Source organism: Oncorhynchus mykiss, chromosome 15 (genome assembly GCF_057628025.1).
Source record: "Oncorhynchus mykiss isolate SJ-2025 chromosome 15, ASM5762802v1, whole genome shotgun sequence".
Taxonomy (NCBI): Eukaryota; Metazoa; Chordata; class Actinopteri; order Salmoniformes; family Salmonidae; genus Oncorhynchus; species Oncorhynchus mykiss.
Window position 1 is genome coordinate 75,911,936 of NC_143036.1, and position 23,065 is coordinate 75,935,000.

Consider the following 23,065-nt stretch of genomic DNA (forward strand, 5'->3'; position numbering starts at 1 on the left):
TACCTCTAAACCAGAGTCCATATATAATACACTACCTCAACCAGAGTCCATAGGGCCTATATAATACACTACCTCTAAACCAGAGTCCATAGGGCCTATATAATACACTACTTCTAAACTAGAGTCCATATATAATACACTACCTCTAAACCAGAGTCCATATATAATACACTACCTCTAAACCAGAGTCCATAGGGCCTATATAATACACTACCTCTAAACCAGAGTCCATATATAATACACTACCTCTAAACCAGAGTCCATAGGGCCTATATAATACACTACCTCTAAACCAGAGTCCATATATAATACACTACCTCTAAACCAGAGTCCATATATAATACACTACCTCTAAACCAGAGTCCATATATAATACACTACCTCTAAACCAGAGTCTATAGGGCCTATATAATACACTACCTCTAAACCAGAGTCCATAGGGCCTATATAATACACTACCTCTAAACCAGAGTCTATAGGGCCTATATAATACACTACTTCTAAACCAGAGTCCATATATAATACACTACCTCTAAACCAGAGTCCATATATAATACACTACCTCTAAACCAGAGTCCATAGGGCCTATATAATACACTACCTCTAAACCAGAGTCCATAGGGCCTTTATAATACACTACCTCTAAACCAGAGTCCATATATAATACACTACCTCTAAACCAGAGTCCATATATAATACACTACCTCTAAACCAGAGTCCATATATAATACACTACCTCTAAACCAGAGTCCATATATAATACACTACCTCTAAACCAGAGTCCATATATAATACACTACCTCTAAACCAGAGTCCATATAATACACTACCTCTAAACCAGTCTATAGGGCCTATATAATACACTACCTCTAAACCAGTCTATAGGGCCTATATAATACACTACCTCTAAACCAGAGTCTATAGGGCCTATATAATACACTACCTCTAAACCAGAGTCCATATATAATACACTACCTCTAAACCAGAGTCCATAGGGCCTATATAATACACTACCTCTAAACCAGAGTCCATAGGGCCTATATAATACACTACCTCTAAACCAGAGTCCATATATAATACACTACCTCTAAACCAGAGTCCATATATAATACACTACCTGTAAACCAGAGTCCATATATAATACACTACCTCTAAACCAGAGTCTATAGGGCCTATATAATACACTACCTCTAAACCAGAGTCCATAGGGCTTATATAATACACTACCTCTAAACCAGAGTCCATATATAATACACTACCTCTAAACCAGAGTCCATATATAATACACTACCTCTAAACCAGAGTCCATATATAATACACTACCTCTAAACCAGAGTCCATATATAATACACTACCTCTAAACCAGAGTCCATATATAATACACTACCTCTAAACCAGAGTCTATAGGGCCTATATAATACACTACCTCTAAACCAGAGTCCATAGGGCCTATATAATACACTACCTCTAAACCAGAGTCCATATATAATACACTACCTCTAAACCAGAGTCCATATAATACACTACCTCTAAACCAGAGTCCATAGGGCCTATATAATACACTACCTCTAAACCAGAGTCCATAGGGCCTTTATAATACACTACCTCTAAACCAGAGTCCATAGGGCCTATATAATACACTACCTCTAAACCAGAGTCCATAGGGCCTATATAATACACTACCTCTAAACCAGAGTCCATATATAATACACTACCTCTAAACCAGAGTCCATAGGGCCTATATAATACACTACCTCTAAACCAGAGTCCATAGGGCCTATATAATACACTACCTCTAAACCAGAGTCCATATATAATACACTACCTCTAAACCAGAGTACATATATAATACACTACCTCTAAACCAGAGTCCATAGGGCCTATGTAATACACTACCTCTAAACCAGAGTACATATATAATACACTACCTCTAAACCAGAGTACATAGGGCCTATATAATACACTACCTCTAAACCAGAGTACATAGGGCCTATATAATACACTACCTCTAAACCAGAGTCCATATATAATACACTACCTCTAAACCAGAGTCCACATATAATACACTACCTCTAAACCAGAGTCCACAGGGCCTATATAATACACTACCTCTAAACCAGAGTCATAGGGCCTATATAATACACTACCTCTAAACCATAGTCCATAGGGCCTATATAATACACTACCTCTAAACCAGAGTCCATAGGGCCTATATAATACACTACCTCTAAACCAGAGTGATTAGGGCCTATATAATACACTACCTCAAAACCAGAGTCCATAGGGCCTATATAATACACTACCTCTAAACCAGAGTCTATAGGGCCTATATAATACACTACCTCTAAACCAGAGTCCATATGGCTTATATAATACACTAACTCTAAACCAGAGTCCATATATAATACACTACCTCTAAACCAGAGTCCATATATAATACACTACCTCTAAACCAGAGTCTATAGGGCCTATATAATACACTACTTCTAAACCAGAGTCCATATATAATAAACTACCTCTAAACCAGAGTCCATATATAATACACTACCTCTAAACCAGAGTCCATAGGGCCTATATAATACACTACCTCTAAACCAGAGTCCATAGGGCCTATATAATACACTACCTCTAAACCAGAGTACATATATAATACACTACCTCTAAACCAGAGTACATATATAATACACTACCTCTAAACCAGAGTCCATATATAATACACTACCTCTAAACCAGAGTCCATATATAATACACTACCTCTAAACCAGAGTCCATAGGGCCTATATAATACACTACCTCTAAACCAGAGTCCATAGGGCCTATATAATACACTACCTCTAAACCAGAGTACATATATAATACACTACCTCTAAACCAGAGTACATAGGGCTTATATAATACACTACCTCTAAACCAGAGTACATAGGGCCTATATAATACACTACCTCTAAACCAGAGTCCATATATAATACACTACCTCTAAACCAGAGTCCACATATAATACACTACCTCTAAACCAGAGTCCACAGGGCCTATATAATACACTACCTCTAAACCAGAGTCCATAGGGCCTATATAATACACTACCTCTAAACCAGAGTCCATAGGGCCTATATAATACACTACCTCTAAACCAGAGTCCATAGGGCCTATATAATACACTACCTCTAAACCAGAGTGATTAGGGCCTATATAATACACTACCTCTAAACCAGAGTCCATAGGGCCTATATAATACACTACCTCTAAACCAGAGTCTATAGGGCTTATATAATACACTACCTCAAAACCAGAGTGATTAGGGCCTATATAATACACTACCTCTAAACCAGAGTCCATAGGGCCTATATAATACACTACCTCTAAACCAGAGTGATTAGGGCCTATATAATACACTACCTCTAAACCAGAGTCCATAGGGCCTATATAATACACTACCTCTAAACCAGAGTGATTAGGGCCTATATAATACACTACCTCTAAACCAGAGTCCATAGGGCCTATATAATACACTACCTCTAAACCAGAGTCTATAGGGCTTATATAATACACTACCTCTAAACCAGAGTGATTAGGGCCTATATAATACACTACCTCTAAACCAGAGTCCATAGGGCCTATATAATACACTACCTCTAAACCAGAGTCCATAGGGCTTATATAATACACTACCTCTAAACCAGAGTCCATATATAATACACTACCTCTAAACCAGAGTCCATATATAATACACTACCTCTAAACCAGAGTCCATATATAATACACTACCTCTTAACCAGAGTCTATAGGGCCTATATAATACACTACTTCTAAACCAGAGTCCATATATAATACACTACCTCTAAACCAGAGTCCATATATAATACACTACCTCTAAACCAGAGTCCATATATAATACACTACCTCTTAACCAGAGTCTATAGGGCCTATATAATACACTACTTCTAAACCAGAGTCCATATATAATACACTACCTCTAAACCAGAGTCCATATATAATACACTACCTCTAAACCAGAGTCCATAGGGCCTATATAATACACTACCTCTAAACCAGAGTCCATATATAATACACTACCTCTAAACCAGAGTCCATAGGGCCTATATAATACACTACCTCTAAACCAGAGTCCATATATAATACACTACCTCTAAACCAGAGTCCATAGGGCCCGGTCAAAAGTACTGCCCATATGGAATAGGGTAGCGTCTGAGACTCAGTCAGTCTCCAGGCTGATATCTTCAGACCCATCAAACACAGAGCCTCCTAATGGACCCTGTAGACACTCTAGACATACACCTGTTAAGGTCAACAAAGAGCTGCTGGCCCACAACTCCCCCTCACAGAGGAGAATTACACAATGAGTAACGGGAGCAATCAGATGACTGATAGCTAGTGGGATTATGTTGCGGTGTCAGTCACTCTGAGCCTAAACCCTGCCTGGCAAGAGGGCACTGCCAGGGAAGAGTCCTGAAGAGCCCTAACAAGGACAGTTACTGGAGAGATGAGAGTCTCTCTGAGAGTAGAGTACGCTATAGAAAGACTAGTCAGTTTCTACAGACAGACTGAATAACAGAGTAAATCTCCTTTTGGCAGGTAGTGGTTTATAGCCATCCTGCTACAGTCATGGTATCTTCTGACTGTTATACTGTACAAAGGACTCACTCACTCACCCACCCACCAACTCACTCACTCACCAACTCACTCACTCACCAACTCACCCACCAACTCACTCATCCACCCACCCACCCACCCACCAACTCACTCACCAACTCACTCACCCACCAACTCACCCACCCACCCACCAACTCACCCACCCACCCACCAACTCACCCACCCACCCACCCACCCACCCACCCACCCACCAACTCACTCACTCACTCACTCACTCACCCACCAACCCACCAACTCACTCACCAACTCACCAACCCACCAACTCACTCACCAACTCACCCACCCACCAACTCACCCACCCACCAACTCACTCACCCACTCACCCACCCACCAACTCACTCACCAACTCACCCACCCATAATAAATGTAGCCACCTATGTACAGCAGAGACAACCCAGTAAAACAACAGATGACAACCCAGTGTGTTTCAGTACTGTAGGCCTGACTTACTTGGCAACACGTTTCTCAATGCCCACGTATCTGGTGACCCTCATCAGACCAGACCGGGTGCCCAGGAACGCAGTCTCCACCCCCTCGTCCATACTGAACACACAGAGGAGAGACAAGGAGGGGCAGTAACACTACATCTGATAACCAGACATACATTCAAATCTAAACAAGGATGTAGAACATGTATCAACAGATAATAAATATGGGATATATTGGCAACATGGTATGTTACAGCACTGTTACAAACCCAGATGGAGTATAGTAGTCTGGTATGTTACAGCACTGTTACCAACCCAGATGGAGTATAGTAGTCTGGTAGTATAGTAGTATAGTAGTCTGGTATGTTACAGCACTGTTACCAACCCAGATGGCGTATAGTAGTCTGGTAGTATAGTAGCATGGTATGTTACAGCACTGTTACCAACCCAGAAGGAGTATAGTAGTCTGGTAGTATAGTAGCATGGTATGTTACAGCACTGTTACCAACCCAGATGGAGTGTAATAGTCTGGTATGTTACAGCACTGTTACCAACCCAGATGGGGTATAGTAGTATGGTATGTTACAGCACTGTTACCAACCCAGATGGGGTATAGTAGTATGGTATGTTACAGCACTGTTACCAACCCAGATGGGGTATAGTAGTATGGTATGTTACAGCACTGTTACCAACCCAGATGGAGTATAGTGGTATGGTAGTATGGTAGTATAGTAGCATGGTATGTTACAGCACTGTTACCAACCCAGATGGATTATAGTAGTCTGGTAGTATAGTAGTATGGTATGTTACAGCACTGTTACCAACCCAGATGGAGTGTAATAGTCTGGTATGTTACAGCACTGTTACCAACCCAGATGGGGTATAGTAGTATGGTATGTTACAGCACTGTTACCAACCCAGATGGAGTATAGTAGTATGGTAGTATAGTAGTATAGTAGTATGGTATGTTACAGCACTGTTACCAACCCAGATGGAGTATAGTAGCATGGTAGTATAGTAGTACAGTAGTATGGCAGTATAGTAGTATGGTAGTATAGTAGTATGGTAGTGTGGTAGTATAGCAGTATGGTAGTATAGTGGTATAGTAGTATAGTAGTGTAGTAGTGTAGTAGTGTGGTAGTATAGTAGTATAGTGGTATAGTAGTATAGTAGTGTAGTAGTATGGTAGTGTGGTAGTATAGTAGTATGGTAGTGTGGTAGTATAGCAGTATAGCAGTATGGTAGTATAGTGGTATAGTAGTATAGTAGTGTAGTAGTGTAGTAGTGTGGTAGTATAGTAGTATAGTGGTATAGTAGTATAGTAGTGTAGTAGTATGGTAGTGTGGTAGTATAGTAGTATGGTAGTGTGGTAGTGTGGCAGTATAGTAGTATAGTAGTATGGTATGTTACAGCACTGTTACCAACCCAGGTGGAGTATAGTGGTATAGTAGTATGGTAGTATGGTAGTATAGTAGTATAGTAGTATGGTATGTTATAGCCTACCTTCTCATGCCTTTTTGCACACAATGTATATAGACTCACCTTTTTTTTTCTACTGTGTTATTGACTTGTTAATTGTTTACTCCATGTGTAACTTTGTGTTGTCTGCTCACACTGCTATGCTTTATCTTGGCCAGGTCGCAGTTGTAAATGAGAACTTGTTCTCAACTAGCCTACCTGGTTAAATAAAGGTGTTCTCAACTAGCCTACCTGGTTAAATAAAGGTGTTCTCAACTAGCTTACCTGGTTAAATAAAGGTGTTCTCAACTGGCCTACCTGGTTAAATAAAGGTGAAATAAACCAAATAAAAAAAATAAAAAGCACTGTTACCAACCCAGATGGATAGAAAATCATGTCTGTCTGGTAGGCCTCTCCATGTGACCACAGAGAGTGGTGGTACTGTGCAAGTGTAGTGTAGTAGTGCGGTAGTGTACTAGTATAGTAGTGTTGTGGTGTGGTAGTGTAGTAGTGTAGTAGTATAGTAGTGTTGTGGTGTGGTAGTGTAGTAGTGTAGTAGTGTTGTGGTGTGGTAGTGTAGTAGTGTAGTAGTGTAGTAGTGTGGTGGTGTAGTAGTGTAGTAGTGTAGTGGTGTAGTAGTATAGTGGTGTAGTAGTGTAGTAGTGTAGTGGTGTAGTAGTATAGTGGTGTAGTAGTGTAGTAGTGTAGTGGTGTAGTAGTATAGTGGTGTAGTAGTGTAGTAGTATGGTAGTGTAATAGTATAGTAGCATAGTGGTGTAGTAGTGTAGCAGTGTGGTGGTGTAGTAGTGTAGCAGTGTAGTAGTGTGGTAGTGTGGTGGTGTGGTGGTGTAGTAGTGTAGTAGTGTAGTAGTGTAGTGGTGTGGTGGTGTAGTAGTGTAGTAGTGTGGTGGTGTAGTAGTGTAGTAGTGTAGTAGTATAGTAGTGTAGTAGTGTTGTGGTGTAGTAGTGTGGTGGTGTAGTAGTGTAGTAGTGTAGTAGTGTAGTAGTGTAGTAGTGTAGTAGTGTAGTAGTGTTGTGGTGTAGTAGTGTGGTGGTGTAGTAGTGTAGTAGTATAGTAGTGTAGTGGTGTAGTAGTATAGTAGTGTAGTAGTGTAGTAGTATAGTAGTGTAGTAGTGTTGTGGTGTAGTAGTGTGGTGGTGTAGTAGTGTAGTAGTATAGTAGTGTAGTAGTGTAGTCATGTAGCAGTGTAGTAGTATGGTAGTGTAATAGTATAGTAGCATAGTGGTGTAGTAGTGTAGCAGTGTAGTAGTGTGGTAGTGTAGCAGTGTAGTAGTGTGGTAGTGTAATAGTATAGTAGTATAGTGGTGTAGTAGTGTAGCAGTGTAGTAGTGTGGTAGTGTACTAGTGTGGTATTGTAGTATCCATGGTAATTACCCAGATGGGTTGAGCATCAATGCTGTCCAGTAAGCCTCCATGGGGGCTGTGACCACAGCATCAAACAGAGTCTGTCTCAACAGTTCCTCATCACCTATAGACCATGAAGGAGATTCCTGTTAAAGATCAATCTAAGGCTCTTTTCTGAAATGGCGTGTTTATATCTGAATGTACTGTGGGTGGCTCACACTCCAGATCAGGTTCCTTCCCTGTGAGGTATCGAAACACAGCCTGGAGCTGGGTCAGCTTGCGGTGGTGAGGGTCAATGTCTGTCTCACAGTAGGTCCTGTAGACACACACACACACACACACACACACACACACACACACACACACACACACACACCAGTAATAGTGTACCAGTCAGGCCATAGCTTGCTGGTGAGTGAAAGAATAGGGAGAGAGACTGATTCGTCAGACACTCACCACTCATTTGCGATGGACACATCTGGCTGCATCAGGTCATTGAGGCCTGTGGATGAAAACAAGTTATAACACCCTGGTTTAGTAGTTAAACTGCAGAGGCCTGTGGATGAAAACAAGTTATAACACCCTGGTTTAGCAGTTATACTGCAGAGGCCTGTGGATGGACACAAGTTATAACACCCTGGTTTAGTAGTTAAACTGCAGAGGCCTGTGGATGGACACAAGTTATAACACCCTGGTTTAGTAGTTATACTGCAGAGGCCTGTGGATGAAAACACCCTAGTTTAGTAGTTAAACTGCAGAGGCCTGTGGATGAAAACAAGTTATAACACCATGGTTTAGCAGTTATACTGCAGAGGCCTGTGGATGGACACAAGTTATAACACCCTGGTTTAGTAGTTAAACTGCAGAGGCCTGTGGATGGACACAAGTTATAACACCCTAGTTTAGTAGTTATACTGCAGAGGCCTGTGGATCGACAAGTTATACCACCCTAGTTTAGTAGTTATACTGCAGAGGCCTGTGGATGAAAACACCCTGGTTTAGTAGTTATACTGCAGTGTTTGTTGTTCAAGACAGACGACTTACCTTCCCTGACAGACACGTTCCCTATGAAGATGTATTCTCCGTGCCCTCTGGTCAGCACCATGCCAAGACTGTAGAGACACACACATTACACGTTGACACGGTTTCCGTTGTTTTTTTTTCCACATTATAACTGTTTATGAGACGTCTACATAGAAGAAGAATGTTACGTTGTCCGTGTTGATTGGACCAACCTGAACGGCGTCTCGTTGATGGTTGTGTAGAAGTAGTCATTCTTCAGGAACATGACTCTTCTCTGGTAGGGGAATAAACAGCTCTTAAAGGTGGTAGTAGGCTCTATGTAATGTCACCTTGTACTGGGACTACTGCTGTGTTAATAACTATGTAATGTCACCTTGTACTGGGTCTACTGCTGTGTTAATAACTATGTAATGTCACCTTGTACTGGGACTACTGCTGTGTTAATAACTATGTAATGTCACCTTGTACTGGGACTACTGCTGTGTTAATAACTATGTAATGTCACCTTGTACTGGGACTACTGCTGTGTTAATAATAACTATGTAATGTCACCTTGTACTGGGACTACTGCTGTGTTAATAATAACTATGTAATGTCACCTTGTACTGGGACTACTGCTGTGTTAATAATAACTATGTAATGTCACCTTGTACTGGGACTACTGCTGTGTTAATAACTATGTAATGTCACCTTGTACTGGGACTACTGCTGTGTTAATAACTATGTAATGTCACCTTGTACTGGGACTACTGCTGTGTTAATAATAACTATGTAATGTCACCTTGTACTGGGACTACTGCTGTATTAATAATATGTAATGTCACCTTGTACTGGGACTACTGCTGTATTAATAATAACTATGTAATGTCACCTTGTACTGGGTCTACTGCTGTGTTAATAACTATGTAATGTCACCTTGTACTGGGACTACTGCTGTATTAATAATATGTAATGTCACCTTGTACTGGGACTACTGCTGTATTAATAATAACTATGTAATGTCACCTTGTACTGGGACTACTGCTGTGTGAATAATAACTATGTAATGTCACCTTGTACTGGGACTACTGCTGTGTTAATAATAACTATGTAATGTCACCTTGTACTGGGACTACTGCTGTGTTAATAATAACTATGTAATGTCACCTTGTACTGGGTCTACTGCTGTATTAATAATATGTAATGTCACCTTGTACTGGGACTACTGCTGTATTAATAATAACTATGTAATGTCACCTTGTACTGGGACTACTGCTGTGTGAATAATAACTATGTAATGTCACCTTGTACTGGGACTACTGCTGTGTTAATAATAACTATGTAATGTCACCTTGTACTGGGACTACTGCTGTGTTAATAATAACTATGTAATGTCACCTTGTACTGGGTCTACTGCTGTGTTAATAACTATGTAATGTCACCTTGTACTGGGACTACTGCTGTGTTAATAACTATGTAATGTCACCTTGTACTGGGACTACTGCTGTGTTAATAATAACTATGCTGTGTTAATAACTATGTAATGTCACCTTGTACTGGGTCTACTGCTGTGTTAATAACTATGTAATGTCACCTTGTACTGGGTCTACTGCTGTGTTAATAACTATGTAATGTCACCTTGTACTGGGACTACTGCTGTGTTAATAACTATGCAATGTCACCTTGTACTGGGACTACTGCTGTGTTAATAACTATGTAATGTCACCTTGTACTGGGTCTACTGCTATATTAATAATAACTATGTAATGTCACCTTGTACTGGGACTACTGCTGTGTTAATAACTATGTAATGTCACCTTGTACTGGGACTACTGCTGTGTTAATAATAACTATGTAATGTCACCTTGTACTGGGTCTACTGCTATGTTAATAATAACTATGTAATGTCACCTTGTACTGGGACTACTGCTGTATTAATAACTATGTAATGTCACCTTGTACTGGGACTACTGCTGTGTTAATAACTATGTAATGTCACCTTGTACTGGGTCTACTGCTGTATTAATAATAACTATGTAATGTCACCTTGTACTGGGACTACTGCTGTGTTAATAACTATGTAATGTCACCTTGTACTGGGTCTACTGCTGTATTAATAATAACTATGTAATGTCACCTTGTACTGGGACTACTGCTGTGTTAATAACTATGTAATGTAACCTTGTACTGGGACTACTGCTGTGTTAATAACTATGTAATGTCACCTTGTACTGGGTCTACTGCTGTGTTAATAACTATGTAATGTCACCTTGTACTGGGTCTACTGCTGTATTAATAATAACTATGTAATGTCACCTTGTACTGGGACTACTGCTGTGTTAATAACTATGTAATGTCACCTTGTACTGGGTCTACTGCTGTATTAATAATAACTATGTAATGTCACCTTGTACTGGGACTACTGCTGTGTTAATAACTATGTATTGTCACCTTGTACTGGGACTACTGCTGTGTTAATAATAACTATGTAATGCCACCTTGTACTGGGACTACTGCTGTGTTAATAACTATGTAATGTCACCTTGTACTGGGTCTACTGCTGTGTTAATAACTATGTAATGTCACCTTGTACTGGGTCTACTGCTGTGTTAATAACTATGTAATGTCACCTTGTACTGGGTCTACTGCTGTATTAATAACTATGTAATGTCACCTTGTACTGGGTCTACTGCTGTGTTAATAACTATGTAATGTCACCTTGTACTGGGACTACTGCTGTGTTAATAACTATGTAATGTCACCTTGTACTGGGACTACTGCTGTATTAATAACTATGTAATGTCACCTTGTACTGGGACTACTGCTGTGTTAATAACTATGTAATGTCACCTTGTACTGGGACTACTGCTGTATTAATAACTATGTAATGTCACCTTGTACTGGGACTACTGCTGTGTTAATAACTATGTAATGTCACCTTGTACTGGGACTACTGCTGTATTAATAACTATGTAATGTCACCTTGTACTGGGTCTACTGCTGTGTTAATAACTATGTAATGCCACCTTGTACTGGGACTACTGCTGTGTTAATAACTATGTAATGCCACCTTGTACTGGGACTACTGCTGTATTAATAACTATGTAATGTCACCTTGTACTGGGACTACTGCTGTGTTAATAACTATGTAATGTCACCTTGTACTGGGACTACTGCTGTGTTAATAACTATGTAATGTCACCTTGTACTGGGACTACTGCTGTATTAATAACTATGTAATGTCACCTTGTACTGGGTCTACTGCTGTGTTAATAACTATGTAATGCCACCTTGTACTGGGACTACTGCTGTGTTAATAACTATGTAATGTCACCTTGTACTGGGTCTACTGCTGTGTTAATAACTATGTAATGTCACCTTGTACTGGGTCTACTGCTGTGTTAATAATAACTATGTAATGTCACCTTGTACTGGGACTACTGCTGTGTTAATAACTATGTAATGTCACCTTGTACTGGGTCTACTGCTGTGTTAATAATAACTATGTAATGTCACCTTGTACTGGGACTACTGCTGTGTTAATAACTATGTAATGCCACCTTGTACTGGGACTACTGCTGTGTTAATAACTATGTAATGTCACCTTGTACTGGGTCTACTGCTGTGTTAATAATAACTATGTAATGTCACCTTGTACTGGGTATACTGCTGTGTTAATAACTATGTAATGTCACCTTGTACTGGGTCTACTGCTGTGTTAATAATAACTATGTAATGTCACCTTGTACTGGGACTACTGCTGTGTTAATAACTATGTAATGTCACCTTGTACTGGGTCTACTGCTGTGTTAATAATAACTATGTAATGTCACCTTGTACTGGGACTACTGCTGTGTTAATAACTATGTAATGTCACCTTGTACTGGGTCTACTGCTGTGTTAATAACTATGTAATGTCACCTTGTACTGGGTCTACTGCTGTGTTAATAACTATGTAATGTCACCTTGTACTGGGACTACTGCTGTGTTAATAACTATGTAATGTCACCTTGTACTGGGACTACTGCTGTGTTAATAACTATGTAATGTCACCTTGTACTGGGACTACTGCTGTGTTAATAACTATGTAATGCCACCTTGTACTGGGACTACTGCTGTGTTAATAACTATGTAATGTCACCTTGTACTGGGTCTACTGCTGTGTTAATAATAACTATGTAATGTCACCTTGTACTGGGTCTACTGCTGTGTTAATAACTATGTAATGTCACCTTGTACTGGGTCTACTGCTGTGTTAATAATAACTATGTAATGTCACCTTGTACTGGGTCTACTGCTGTGTTAATAACTATGTAATGTCACCTTGTACTGGGTCTACTGCTGTGTTAATAACTATGTAATGTCACCTTGTACTGGGACTACTGCTGTGTTAATAACTATGTAATGCCACCTTGTACTGGGACTACTGCTGTGTTAATAACTATGTAATGTCACCTTGTACTGGGACTACTGCTGTGTTAATAACTATGTAATGCCACCTTGTACTGGGACTACTGCTGTGTTAATAACTATGTAATGCCACCTTGTACTGGGACTACTGCTGTGTTAATAACTATGTAATGTCACCTTGTACTGGGACTACTGTTGTGTTAATAACTATGTAATGTCACCTTGTACTGGGTCTACTGCTATGTTAATAATAACTATGCTGTGTTAATAACTATGCTGTGTTAATAACTATGTAATGTTATATTGTACTGGGTCTACTGCTGTGTTAATAATAACTTACCCCTTTCTCTACAGTGGCTCTGACGTCTAAGGACAGAGTACCTGTCTCTCCTTTTACCATGGCAGTCCTCAACTGGAAGGAAAATACACAAGGCCACAATCAGAGACGGTCTTCTGTGGCTGTGAATAAGAAAAGTGTGAATGTGTGTGTGTGTGTGTGTGTGTGTGTGTGTGTATGTTCTGTGTGTGTGTGTGTGTGTGTGTGTGTGTGTGTGTGTGTGTGTGTGTGTGTGTATGTGTGTGTGTGTGTGTGCCTTTATGCCTGTGTGTGTGTGCTTGTGTGTGTGTGTGTATGTGTGTGTCTGTGTGTGTGTGCCTGAGTGTGTATTTGTGAGTGTGTGTGTGTGTGCCTGAGTGTGTATTTGTGAGTGTGTGCCTGAGTGTGTATTTGTGAGTGTGTGTGTGCCTGTGTGCGTGTGCCTGTGTGTGTATGTGTGTGTGTGTGTGTGTGTGTGTGTGTGTGTGCCTTCATGCCTGTGTGCGTGTGCTTGTGTGTGTGTGTGTCTGTGTGCGTGTGCCTTCATGCCTGTGTGCGTGTGCTTGTGTGTGTGTATGTTTGCGTGTGCCTGTGTGTGTTTGTGTGTGCTTTTATGCCTGTGCTTGTGTGTGTATGTGTATGTGTATGTGCGTGCGCGTGTGTGTGTGTGTGTGATTACTCACCGTCTCATCCGTGTCCTCCCACTCCACCTCAGCCAGATCAACACTGTTGTAGTTGGGTTTTGGCTTCAGCTTCTTTCCCTCCTTATACAGGGGTCGGAGGGCAGGGTGGGCGAGGATATAACCGTTGTTGGTGTTGAGGAAGGCGTAACCATGGACACCCAGCTATCGGAGACACACAGGGAGACATGGATCTCATGAAAGAGGGGTCAGAGAGGTCAGACAGTCGTTAAGGTGCAGTACAGAGCAGACAGCTCTGTAGAAGGACATCAAAGACGACAGGAACGTGTTGTTCTAAGAGATGAAGGGTTGTTGGTACCTTGTATCTAGGAGCCAGCCTCATCAGTTCTCTCAGAGGAACATCAGTCCCCACCACCCCCAGCAGAATACCATGAGACAGCTGGATGCAGAAAGACAGAGAGAGACAAGGATGGGTCCATTAGCCTACAGTACCATGACTCAGCCCCGGCCTGTCATTAATTGCGTTGTTGATTTAGCTCCACTGTAGGGTATGCGTCCCAAACGGAACCCTATTCCCTATATAGTGCACTACTTTAGACCAGAGCCCTATTCCCTATATAGTGCACTACTTTAGACCAGAGCCCTATTCCCTATATAGTGCACTACTTTAGACCAGAGCCCTATTTACTATATAGTGCACTACTTTAGACCAGAGCCCTATTCCCTATATAGTGGACTACTTTTGACCAGAGCCCTATTCTCCATATAGTGCACTACTTTAGACCAGAGCCCTATTCCCTATATAGTTGACTACTTTTGACCAGAGCCCTATTACCTATATAGTGGACTACTTTTGACCAGAGCCCTATGGGACTCAGCCCAGACCCCCACTCACCGTCTCCTTCTTCTTGCTGAACACAGGCATGGCCACAGAGGTCATGAGGAGCAGGCTCTGAGCCTGTGTGTTGAACAGCTGGGAAGGAACAGGAACACAGTTAGTGTCTGATACCACTGGGAAACTATAAACACATCTACTGTCAGGTACAGAGGAAGACTAGTTGGTGTCTGACACTATAAACACATCTACTGTCAGGTACAGAGGAAGACTAGTTAGTGTCTGACACTATAAACACATCTACTGTCAGGTACAGAGGAAGACTAGTTAGTGTCTGACACTATAAACACATCTACTGTCAGGTACAGAGGAAGGCTAGTTAGTGTCTGACACTATAAACACATCTACTGTCAGGTACAGAGGAAGACTAGTGTCTGACACTATAAACACATCTACTGTCAGGTACAGAGGAAGACTAGTTAGTGTCTGACACTATAAACACATCTACTGTCAGGTACAGAGGAAGACTAGTTGGTGTCTGACACTATAAACACATCTACTGTCAGGTACAGAGGAAGACTAGTTAGTGTCTGACACTATAAACACATCTACTGTCAGGTACAGAGGAAGACTAGTTAGTGTCTGACACTATAAACACATCTACTGTCAGGTACAGAGGAAGACTAGTTAGTGTCTGACACTATAAACACATCTACTGTCAGGTACAGAGGAAGACTAGTGTCTGACACTATAAACACATCTACTGTCAGGTACAGAGGAAGACTAGTTGGTGTCTGACACTATAAACACATCTACTGTCAGGTACAGAGGAAGACTAGTTAGTGTCTGACACTATAAACACATCTACTGTCAGGTACAGAGGAAGACTAGTTAGTGTCTGACACTATAAACACATCTACTGTCAGGTACAGAGGAAGACTAGTTAGTGTCTGACACTATAAACACATCTACTGTCAGGTACAGAGGAAGACTAGTTAGTGTCTGACACTATAAACACATCTACTGTCAGGTACAGAGGAAGACTAGTTAGTGTCTGACACTATAAACACATCTACTGTCAGGTACAGAGGAAGACTAGTGTCTGACACTATAAACACATCTACTGTCAGGTACAGAGGAAGACTAGTTAGTGTCTGACACTATAAACACATCTACTGTCAGGTACAGAGGAAGACTAGTTAGTGTCTGACACTATAAACACATCTACTGTCAGGTACAGAGGAAGACTAGTTAGTGTCTGACACTATAAACACATCTACTGTCAGGTACAGAGGAAGACTAGTTAGTGTCTGACACTATAAACACATCTACTGTCAGGTACAGAGGAAGACTAGTTAGTGTCTGACACTATAAACACATCTACTGTCAGGTACAGAGGAAGACTAGTTAGTGTCTGACACTATAAACACATCTACTGTCAGGTACAGAGGAAGACTAGTTGGTGTCTGACACTATAAACACATCTACTGTCAGGTACAGAGGAAGACTAGTTAGTGTCTGACACTATAAACACATCTACTGTCAGGTACAGAGGAAGACTAGTGTCTGACACTATAAACACATCTACTGTCAGGTACAGAGGAAGACTAGTTAGTGTCTGACACTATAAACACATCTACTGTCAGGTACAGAGGAAGACTAGTTAGTGTCTGACACTATAAACACATCTACTGTCAGGTACAGAGGAAGACTAGTGTCTGACACTATAAACACATCTACTGTCAGGTACAGAGGAAGACTAGTTAGTGTCTGACACTATAAACACATCTAGCCAATTCAGGTTTATTCGTCATATGCACAGGATACAGTGTAGAGTACACAGGATACAGTGTAGAGTACACAGTATACAGTGTAGAGTACACTGTAGAGTACACAGGATACAGTGTAGAGTACACAGTACAATGAAATGGAGAGCTCCAACATGATCTAGTTCTATAATACAACTGTATACTGGACCAAACTAGCAGCTATTTTCTAACAGCTACATGTGAAAAGCTGAGGAGCTAGTGAACACTTTCTATGGAACCTTTACTAAAGATCTCTAAAGGGTTAGACAGAGCCCAGACTTTACCTCTGCTGTGTTGGGCAGCTGGCGGAGTGAGGGAGGGAGGGAGTGAGTGAGTGAGTGAGTGAGTGAGTGAGTGCGAAAGAGACAGAGCGAAAGAGACAGAGCAAAAGAGACAGAGAGAGAGAGAGAGAGACAGAGAGAGAGAGACAGAGAGAGAGAGAGAGAGAGAGAGAGAGAGAGAGAGAGAGAGAGAGAACAAGACACAGATGAGAAGGAGAGAACAGACAAACAACAGAATAGAAGACATGGAAATGGAGACATAAGATAAAACAATATACAGATGAAGACAAACAGAGAAACAGATCAGAATGAGATACAAAGAGAGAGAGAGACAAAGAGAGAGACCGGGAGAGAGACAGAATGCGAGACAGTGAGAGGGTCAGAAAGAGAGAGAGACAGGATGTGAGACAGTGAGAGGGTCAGAAAGAGAGAAAGAGACAGGATGTGAGACAGTTAGAGGGTCAGAAAGAGAGAGAGACAGGATGAGAGACAGTGAGAGGGTCAGAAAGAGAGAGAGAGACAGGATGTGAGACAGTGAGAGGGTCAGAAAGAGAGAGAGAGACAAAGACAAAAAAGAGAGAGGAGAGAGAGAATCTCACCGCACTGTCCATGTAAGCCTCTGTCCAGATGATGTCATGATCATGGTTGATGACCATTGGTCGACTCAGAACGTGAAGGTACTCCATGACATTCTCCTGAACATCGGCCAGCGTGGAGACGTGTGTGTAGTAACCTGTATGGGACAAGGTATACAGGGTATATGACAATACACACACACACACACACACACACACACACACACACACACACACACACACACACACACACACAAAACTGCATTAGCAGATGGGCTTTGGGGTATAATTGACAGTGATAAGTGAGTGTTTGTGTTGAGCTCAGTCCACATGTTAAGATGATTATTAGTGGGGTGCATTATCCTCACCGTCCACAGGAGGGCAGCACAGCTATTAGCACAGCTAATCCTGACCATTTATTCTCTCTCTTTTTCCAGCCCAGAGTATGCAAACACAGCAGTAATCTCTCTCTCTACCGCACACACAGGATTAATGATCTATCACTGTGGTATTGGTGGAGTATTCAGACTGAGTGTAGATTCTCAGCAGTCACATAATGAAAAGGATTCAGACAGTGTTGTGTTGTTGTACAGGGTAGGCTGGTGTTCAGGCTTACAGGGGATAAACCAGTTATAACAACACTCCATTAAGCCCTCCTGCCCCAGTCATTGGGATTGAAGAGTGAAGGACTGTGTTACTATGTCTCACTACATACAGTGATTATACAGATGGGAGGACTGTGTTACTATGTCTCATTACATACAGATGGGAGGATTGTGTTACTATGTCTCACTACATACAGATGGGAGGACTGTGTAACGATGTCTCACTACATATAGTGATTATACAGATGGGAGGACTGTGTTAATATGTCTCATTACATACAGTGATTATACAGATGGGAGGACTGTGTAACGATGTCTCACTACATACAGTGATTATACAGATGGGAGGACTGTGTAACTATGTCTCACTACATATAGTGATTATACAGATGGGAGGACTGTGTTACTATGTCTCACTACATATAGTGATTATACAGATGGGAGGACTGTGTTACTATGTCTCACTACATATAGTGATTATACAGATGGGAGGACTGTGTTACTATGTCTCACTACATACAGATGGGAGGACTGTGTTACTATGTCTCACTACATGCAGTGATTATACAGATGGGAGGACTGTGTTACTATGTCTCATTACATACAGATGGGAGGACTGTGTTACTATGTCTCACTACATACAGATGGGAGGACTGTGTTACTATGTCTCACTACATACAGATGGGGGGACTGTGTTACTATGTCTCACTACATACAGATGGGAGGACTGTGTTACTATGTCTCACTACATACAGATGGGAGGACTGTGTTACTATGTCTCACTACATACAGATGGGAGGACTGTGTTACTATGTCTCACTACATACAGATGGGATGACTGTGTTACTATGTCTCATTACATACAGTGATTATACAGATGGGAGGACTGTGTAACTATGTCTCACTACATACAGATGGGGGGACTGTGTTACTATGTCTCACTACATACATTGATTATACAGATGGGAGGACTGTGTAACGATGTCTCACTACATACAGTGATTATACAGATGGGAGGACTGTTTTACTATGTCTCACTACATACAGATGGGAGGACTGTGTTACTATGTCTCACTACATACAGTGATTATACAGATGGGAGGACTGTGTTACTATGTCTCATTACATACAGTGATTATACAGATGGGAGGACTGTGTAACTATGTCTCACTACATACAGTGATTATACAGATGGGAGGACTGTGTTACTATGTCTCATTACATACAGTGATTATACAGATGGGAGGATGGTGTAACGATGTCTCACTACATACAGTGATTATACAGATGGGAGGACTGTTTTACTATGTCTCACTACATACAGATGGGAGGACTGTGTTACTATGTCTCACTACATACAGTGATTATACAGATGGGAGGACTGTGTTACAATGTCTCACTACATACAGTGATTATACAGATGGGAGGACTGTGTAACTATGTCTCACTACATACAGATGGGAGGACTGTTTTACTATGTCTCACTACATACAGTGATTATACAGATGGGAGGACTGTGTAACTATGTCTCACTACATACAGTGATCATACAGATGGGAGGACTGTGTTACTATGTCTCACTACATGCAGTGATTATACAGATGGGAGGACTGTGTAACTATGTCTCACTACATACAGATGGGGGGACTGTGTTACTATGTCTCACTACATACATTGATTATACAGATGGGAGGACTGTGTAACGATGTCTCACTACATACAGTGATTATACAGATGGGAGGACTGTGTTACTATGTCTCACTACATACAGTGATCATACAGATGGGAGGACTGTGTTACTATGTCTCACTACATATAGTGATTATACAGATGGGAGGACTGTGTTACTATGTCTCACTACATACAGATGGGGAACTGTGTTACTATGTCTCACTACATACAGATGGGAGGACTGTGTTACTATGTCTCACTACATACAGATGGGAGGACTGTGTTACTATGTCTCACTACATACAGATGGGAGGACTGTGTTACTATGTCTCACTACATACAGATGGGAGGACTGTGTTACTATGTCTCACTACATACAGATGGGAGGACTGTGTTACTATGTCTCATTACATACAGTGATTATACAGATGGGAGGACTGTGTAACTATGTCTCACTACATACAGATGGGAGGACTGTGTTACTATGTCTCACTACATACATTGATTATACAGATGGGAGGACTGTGTAACGATGTCTCACTACATACAGTGATTATACAGATGGGAGGGCTGTTTTACTATGTCTCACTACATACAGATGGGAGGACTGTGTTACTATGTCTCACTACATACAGATGGGAGGACTGTGTAACGATGTCTCACGACATACAGTGATTATACAGATGGGAGGACTGTGTTACTATGTTTCATTACATACAGTGATTATACAGATGGGAGGACTGTGTAACTATGTCTCACTACATACAGTGATTATACAGATGGGAGGACTGTGTTACTATGTCTCATTACATACAGTGATTATACAGATAGGAGGATGGTGTAACGATGTCTCACTACATACAGTGATTATACAGATGGGAGGACTGTGTTACTATGTCTCACTACATACAGATGGGAGGACTGTGTTACTATGTCTCACTACATACAGTGATTATACAGATGGGAGGACTGTGTTACAATGTCTCACTACATACAGTGATTATACAGATGGGAGGACTGTGTTACTATGTCTCACTACATACAGTGATTATACAGATGGGAGGACTGTGTTACTATGTCTCACTACATACAGATGGGAGGACTGTGTTACTATGTCTCACTACATACAGATGGGAGGACTGTGTTACTATGTCTCACTATATACAGATGGGAGGGCTGTGTTACTATGTCTCATTACATACAGATGGGAGGACTGTGTTACTATGTCTCATTACATACAGTGATTATACAGATGGGGGGACTGTGTTACTATGTCTCATTACATACAGATGGGAGGGCTGTGTTACTATGTCTCATTACATACAGATGGGAGGACTGTGTTACTATGTCTCATTACATACAGATGGGAGGACTGTGTTGCTATGTCTCACTACATACAGATGGGAGGACTGTGTTGCTATGGATGTCGATTAAGACTGATTACTGTCTATTCATATAGAGCACATTTGACTGGGTCAGGATGAGGGGTCATATTTGACTGGGTCAGGATGAGGGGTCATATTTGACTGGGTCAGGATGAGGGGTCATATTTGACTGGGTCAGGATGAGGGGTCATATTTACCTGGGTCAGGATGAGGGGTCATATTCTACTGGGTCAAGATGAGGGGTCATATTTGACTGGGTCAGGATGAGGGGTCATGTTCTACTGGGTCAGGATGAGGGGTCATATTTACCTGGGTCAGGATGAGGGGTCATATTCGACTGGGTCAAGATGAGGGGTCATATTTGACTGGGTCAGGATGAGGGGTCATGTTCAGGGGTTATGTTCTACTGGGTCAGGATGAGGGGTCATATTTACCTGGGTCAGGATGAGGGGTCATATTCTACTGGGTCAAGATGAGGGGTCATATTTGACTGGGTCAGGATGAGGGGTCATGTTCTACTGGGTCAGGATGAGGGGTTATGTTCTACTGGGTCAGGATGAGGGGTCATATTTTACTGGGTCAGGATGAGGGGCCATATTTGACTGGGTCAGGATGAGGGGTTATGTTCTACTGGGTCAGGATGAGGGGTCATGTTCTACTGGGTCAGGATGAGGGGTCATATTTGACTGGGTCAGGATGAGGGGTCATATTTTACTGGGTCAGGATGAGGGGTCATGTTCTACTGGGTCAGGATGAGGGGTCATGTTTGACTGGGTCAGGATGAGGGGTCATATTTTACTGGGTCAGGATGAGGGGTCATATTCTACTGGGTCAGGATGAGGGGTCATAATTTACTGGGTCAGGATGAGGGGTTATGTTCTACTGGGTCAGGATGAGGGGTCATATTTTACTGGGTCAGGATGAGGGGTCATATTTTACTGGGTCAGGATGAGGGGTCATATTTTACTGGGTCAGGATGAGGGGTCATATTTTACTGGGTCAGGATGAGGGGTTATGTTCTACTGGGTCAGGATGAGGGGTCATATTTTACTGGGTCAGGATGAGGGGTCATATTTTACTGGGTCAGGATGAGGGGTCATATTTTACTGGGTCAGGATGAGGGGTCATATTTTACTGGGTCAGGATGAGGGGTCATAATTTACTGGGTCAGGATGAGGGGTCATATTTTACTGGGTCAGGATGAGGGGTCATATTTTACTGGGTCAGGATGAGGGGTCATAATTTACTGGGTCAGGATGAGGGGTCATATTTTACTGGGTCAGGATGAGGGGTCATAATTTACTGGGTCAGGATGAGGGGTCACAGAAGATGCAGCGCTGCAAACAGACCTGCAGAACAGTGTTACTGCTATACAGTGGGTTGTAGAACAGGGTTACTGCTATACAGTGGGTTGTAGAACAGGGTTACTGCTATACAGTGGGTTGTAGAACAGGGTTACTGCCATACAGTGGGGTTGTAGAACAGGGTTACTGCTATACAGTAAGGTTGTAGAACAGGGTTACTGCTATACAGTGGGTTGTAGAACAGGGTTACTGCTATACAGTGGGTTGTAGAACAGTATTACTGCTATACAGTGGGTTGTAGGGTTGTAG

The 23,065-nt window shown here is 41.6% G+C and overlaps 1 protein-coding gene across 1 annotated transcript in view; it reads right to left on the bottom strand.

Moving 5' to 3' along the window:
* Positions 1-5,002: 5,002 nt before the first annotated feature.
* LOC110513258 (voltage-dependent calcium channel subunit alpha-2/delta-4) overlaps positions 5,003-23,065 on the bottom strand; it is a 42,081-nt gene continuing 24,018 nt past the window's right edge. Inside the window, exons 11-21 of the mRNA XM_090199045.1 lie at positions 17,816-17,949; positions 15,188-15,265; positions 14,651-14,731; positions 14,335-14,496; positions 13,676-13,747; positions 9,159-9,220; positions 8,968-9,035; positions 8,380-8,425; positions 8,142-8,239; positions 7,954-8,047; positions 5,003-5,214 (exon numbers count right to left, since the gene is read on the bottom strand). Of these exons, the coding sequence (XP_090055171.1) occupies positions 5,118-5,214; positions 7,954-8,047; positions 8,142-8,239; positions 8,380-8,425; positions 8,968-9,035; positions 9,159-9,220; positions 13,676-13,747; positions 14,335-14,496; positions 14,651-14,731; positions 15,188-15,265; positions 17,816-17,949 (992 nt within the window). The 3' untranslated portion in view covers positions 5,003-5,117. The remainder of the gene's footprint in view (positions 5,215-7,953; positions 8,048-8,141; positions 8,240-8,379; positions 8,426-8,967; positions 9,036-9,158; positions 9,221-13,675; positions 13,748-14,334; positions 14,497-14,650; positions 14,732-15,187; positions 15,266-17,815; positions 17,950-23,065) is intronic.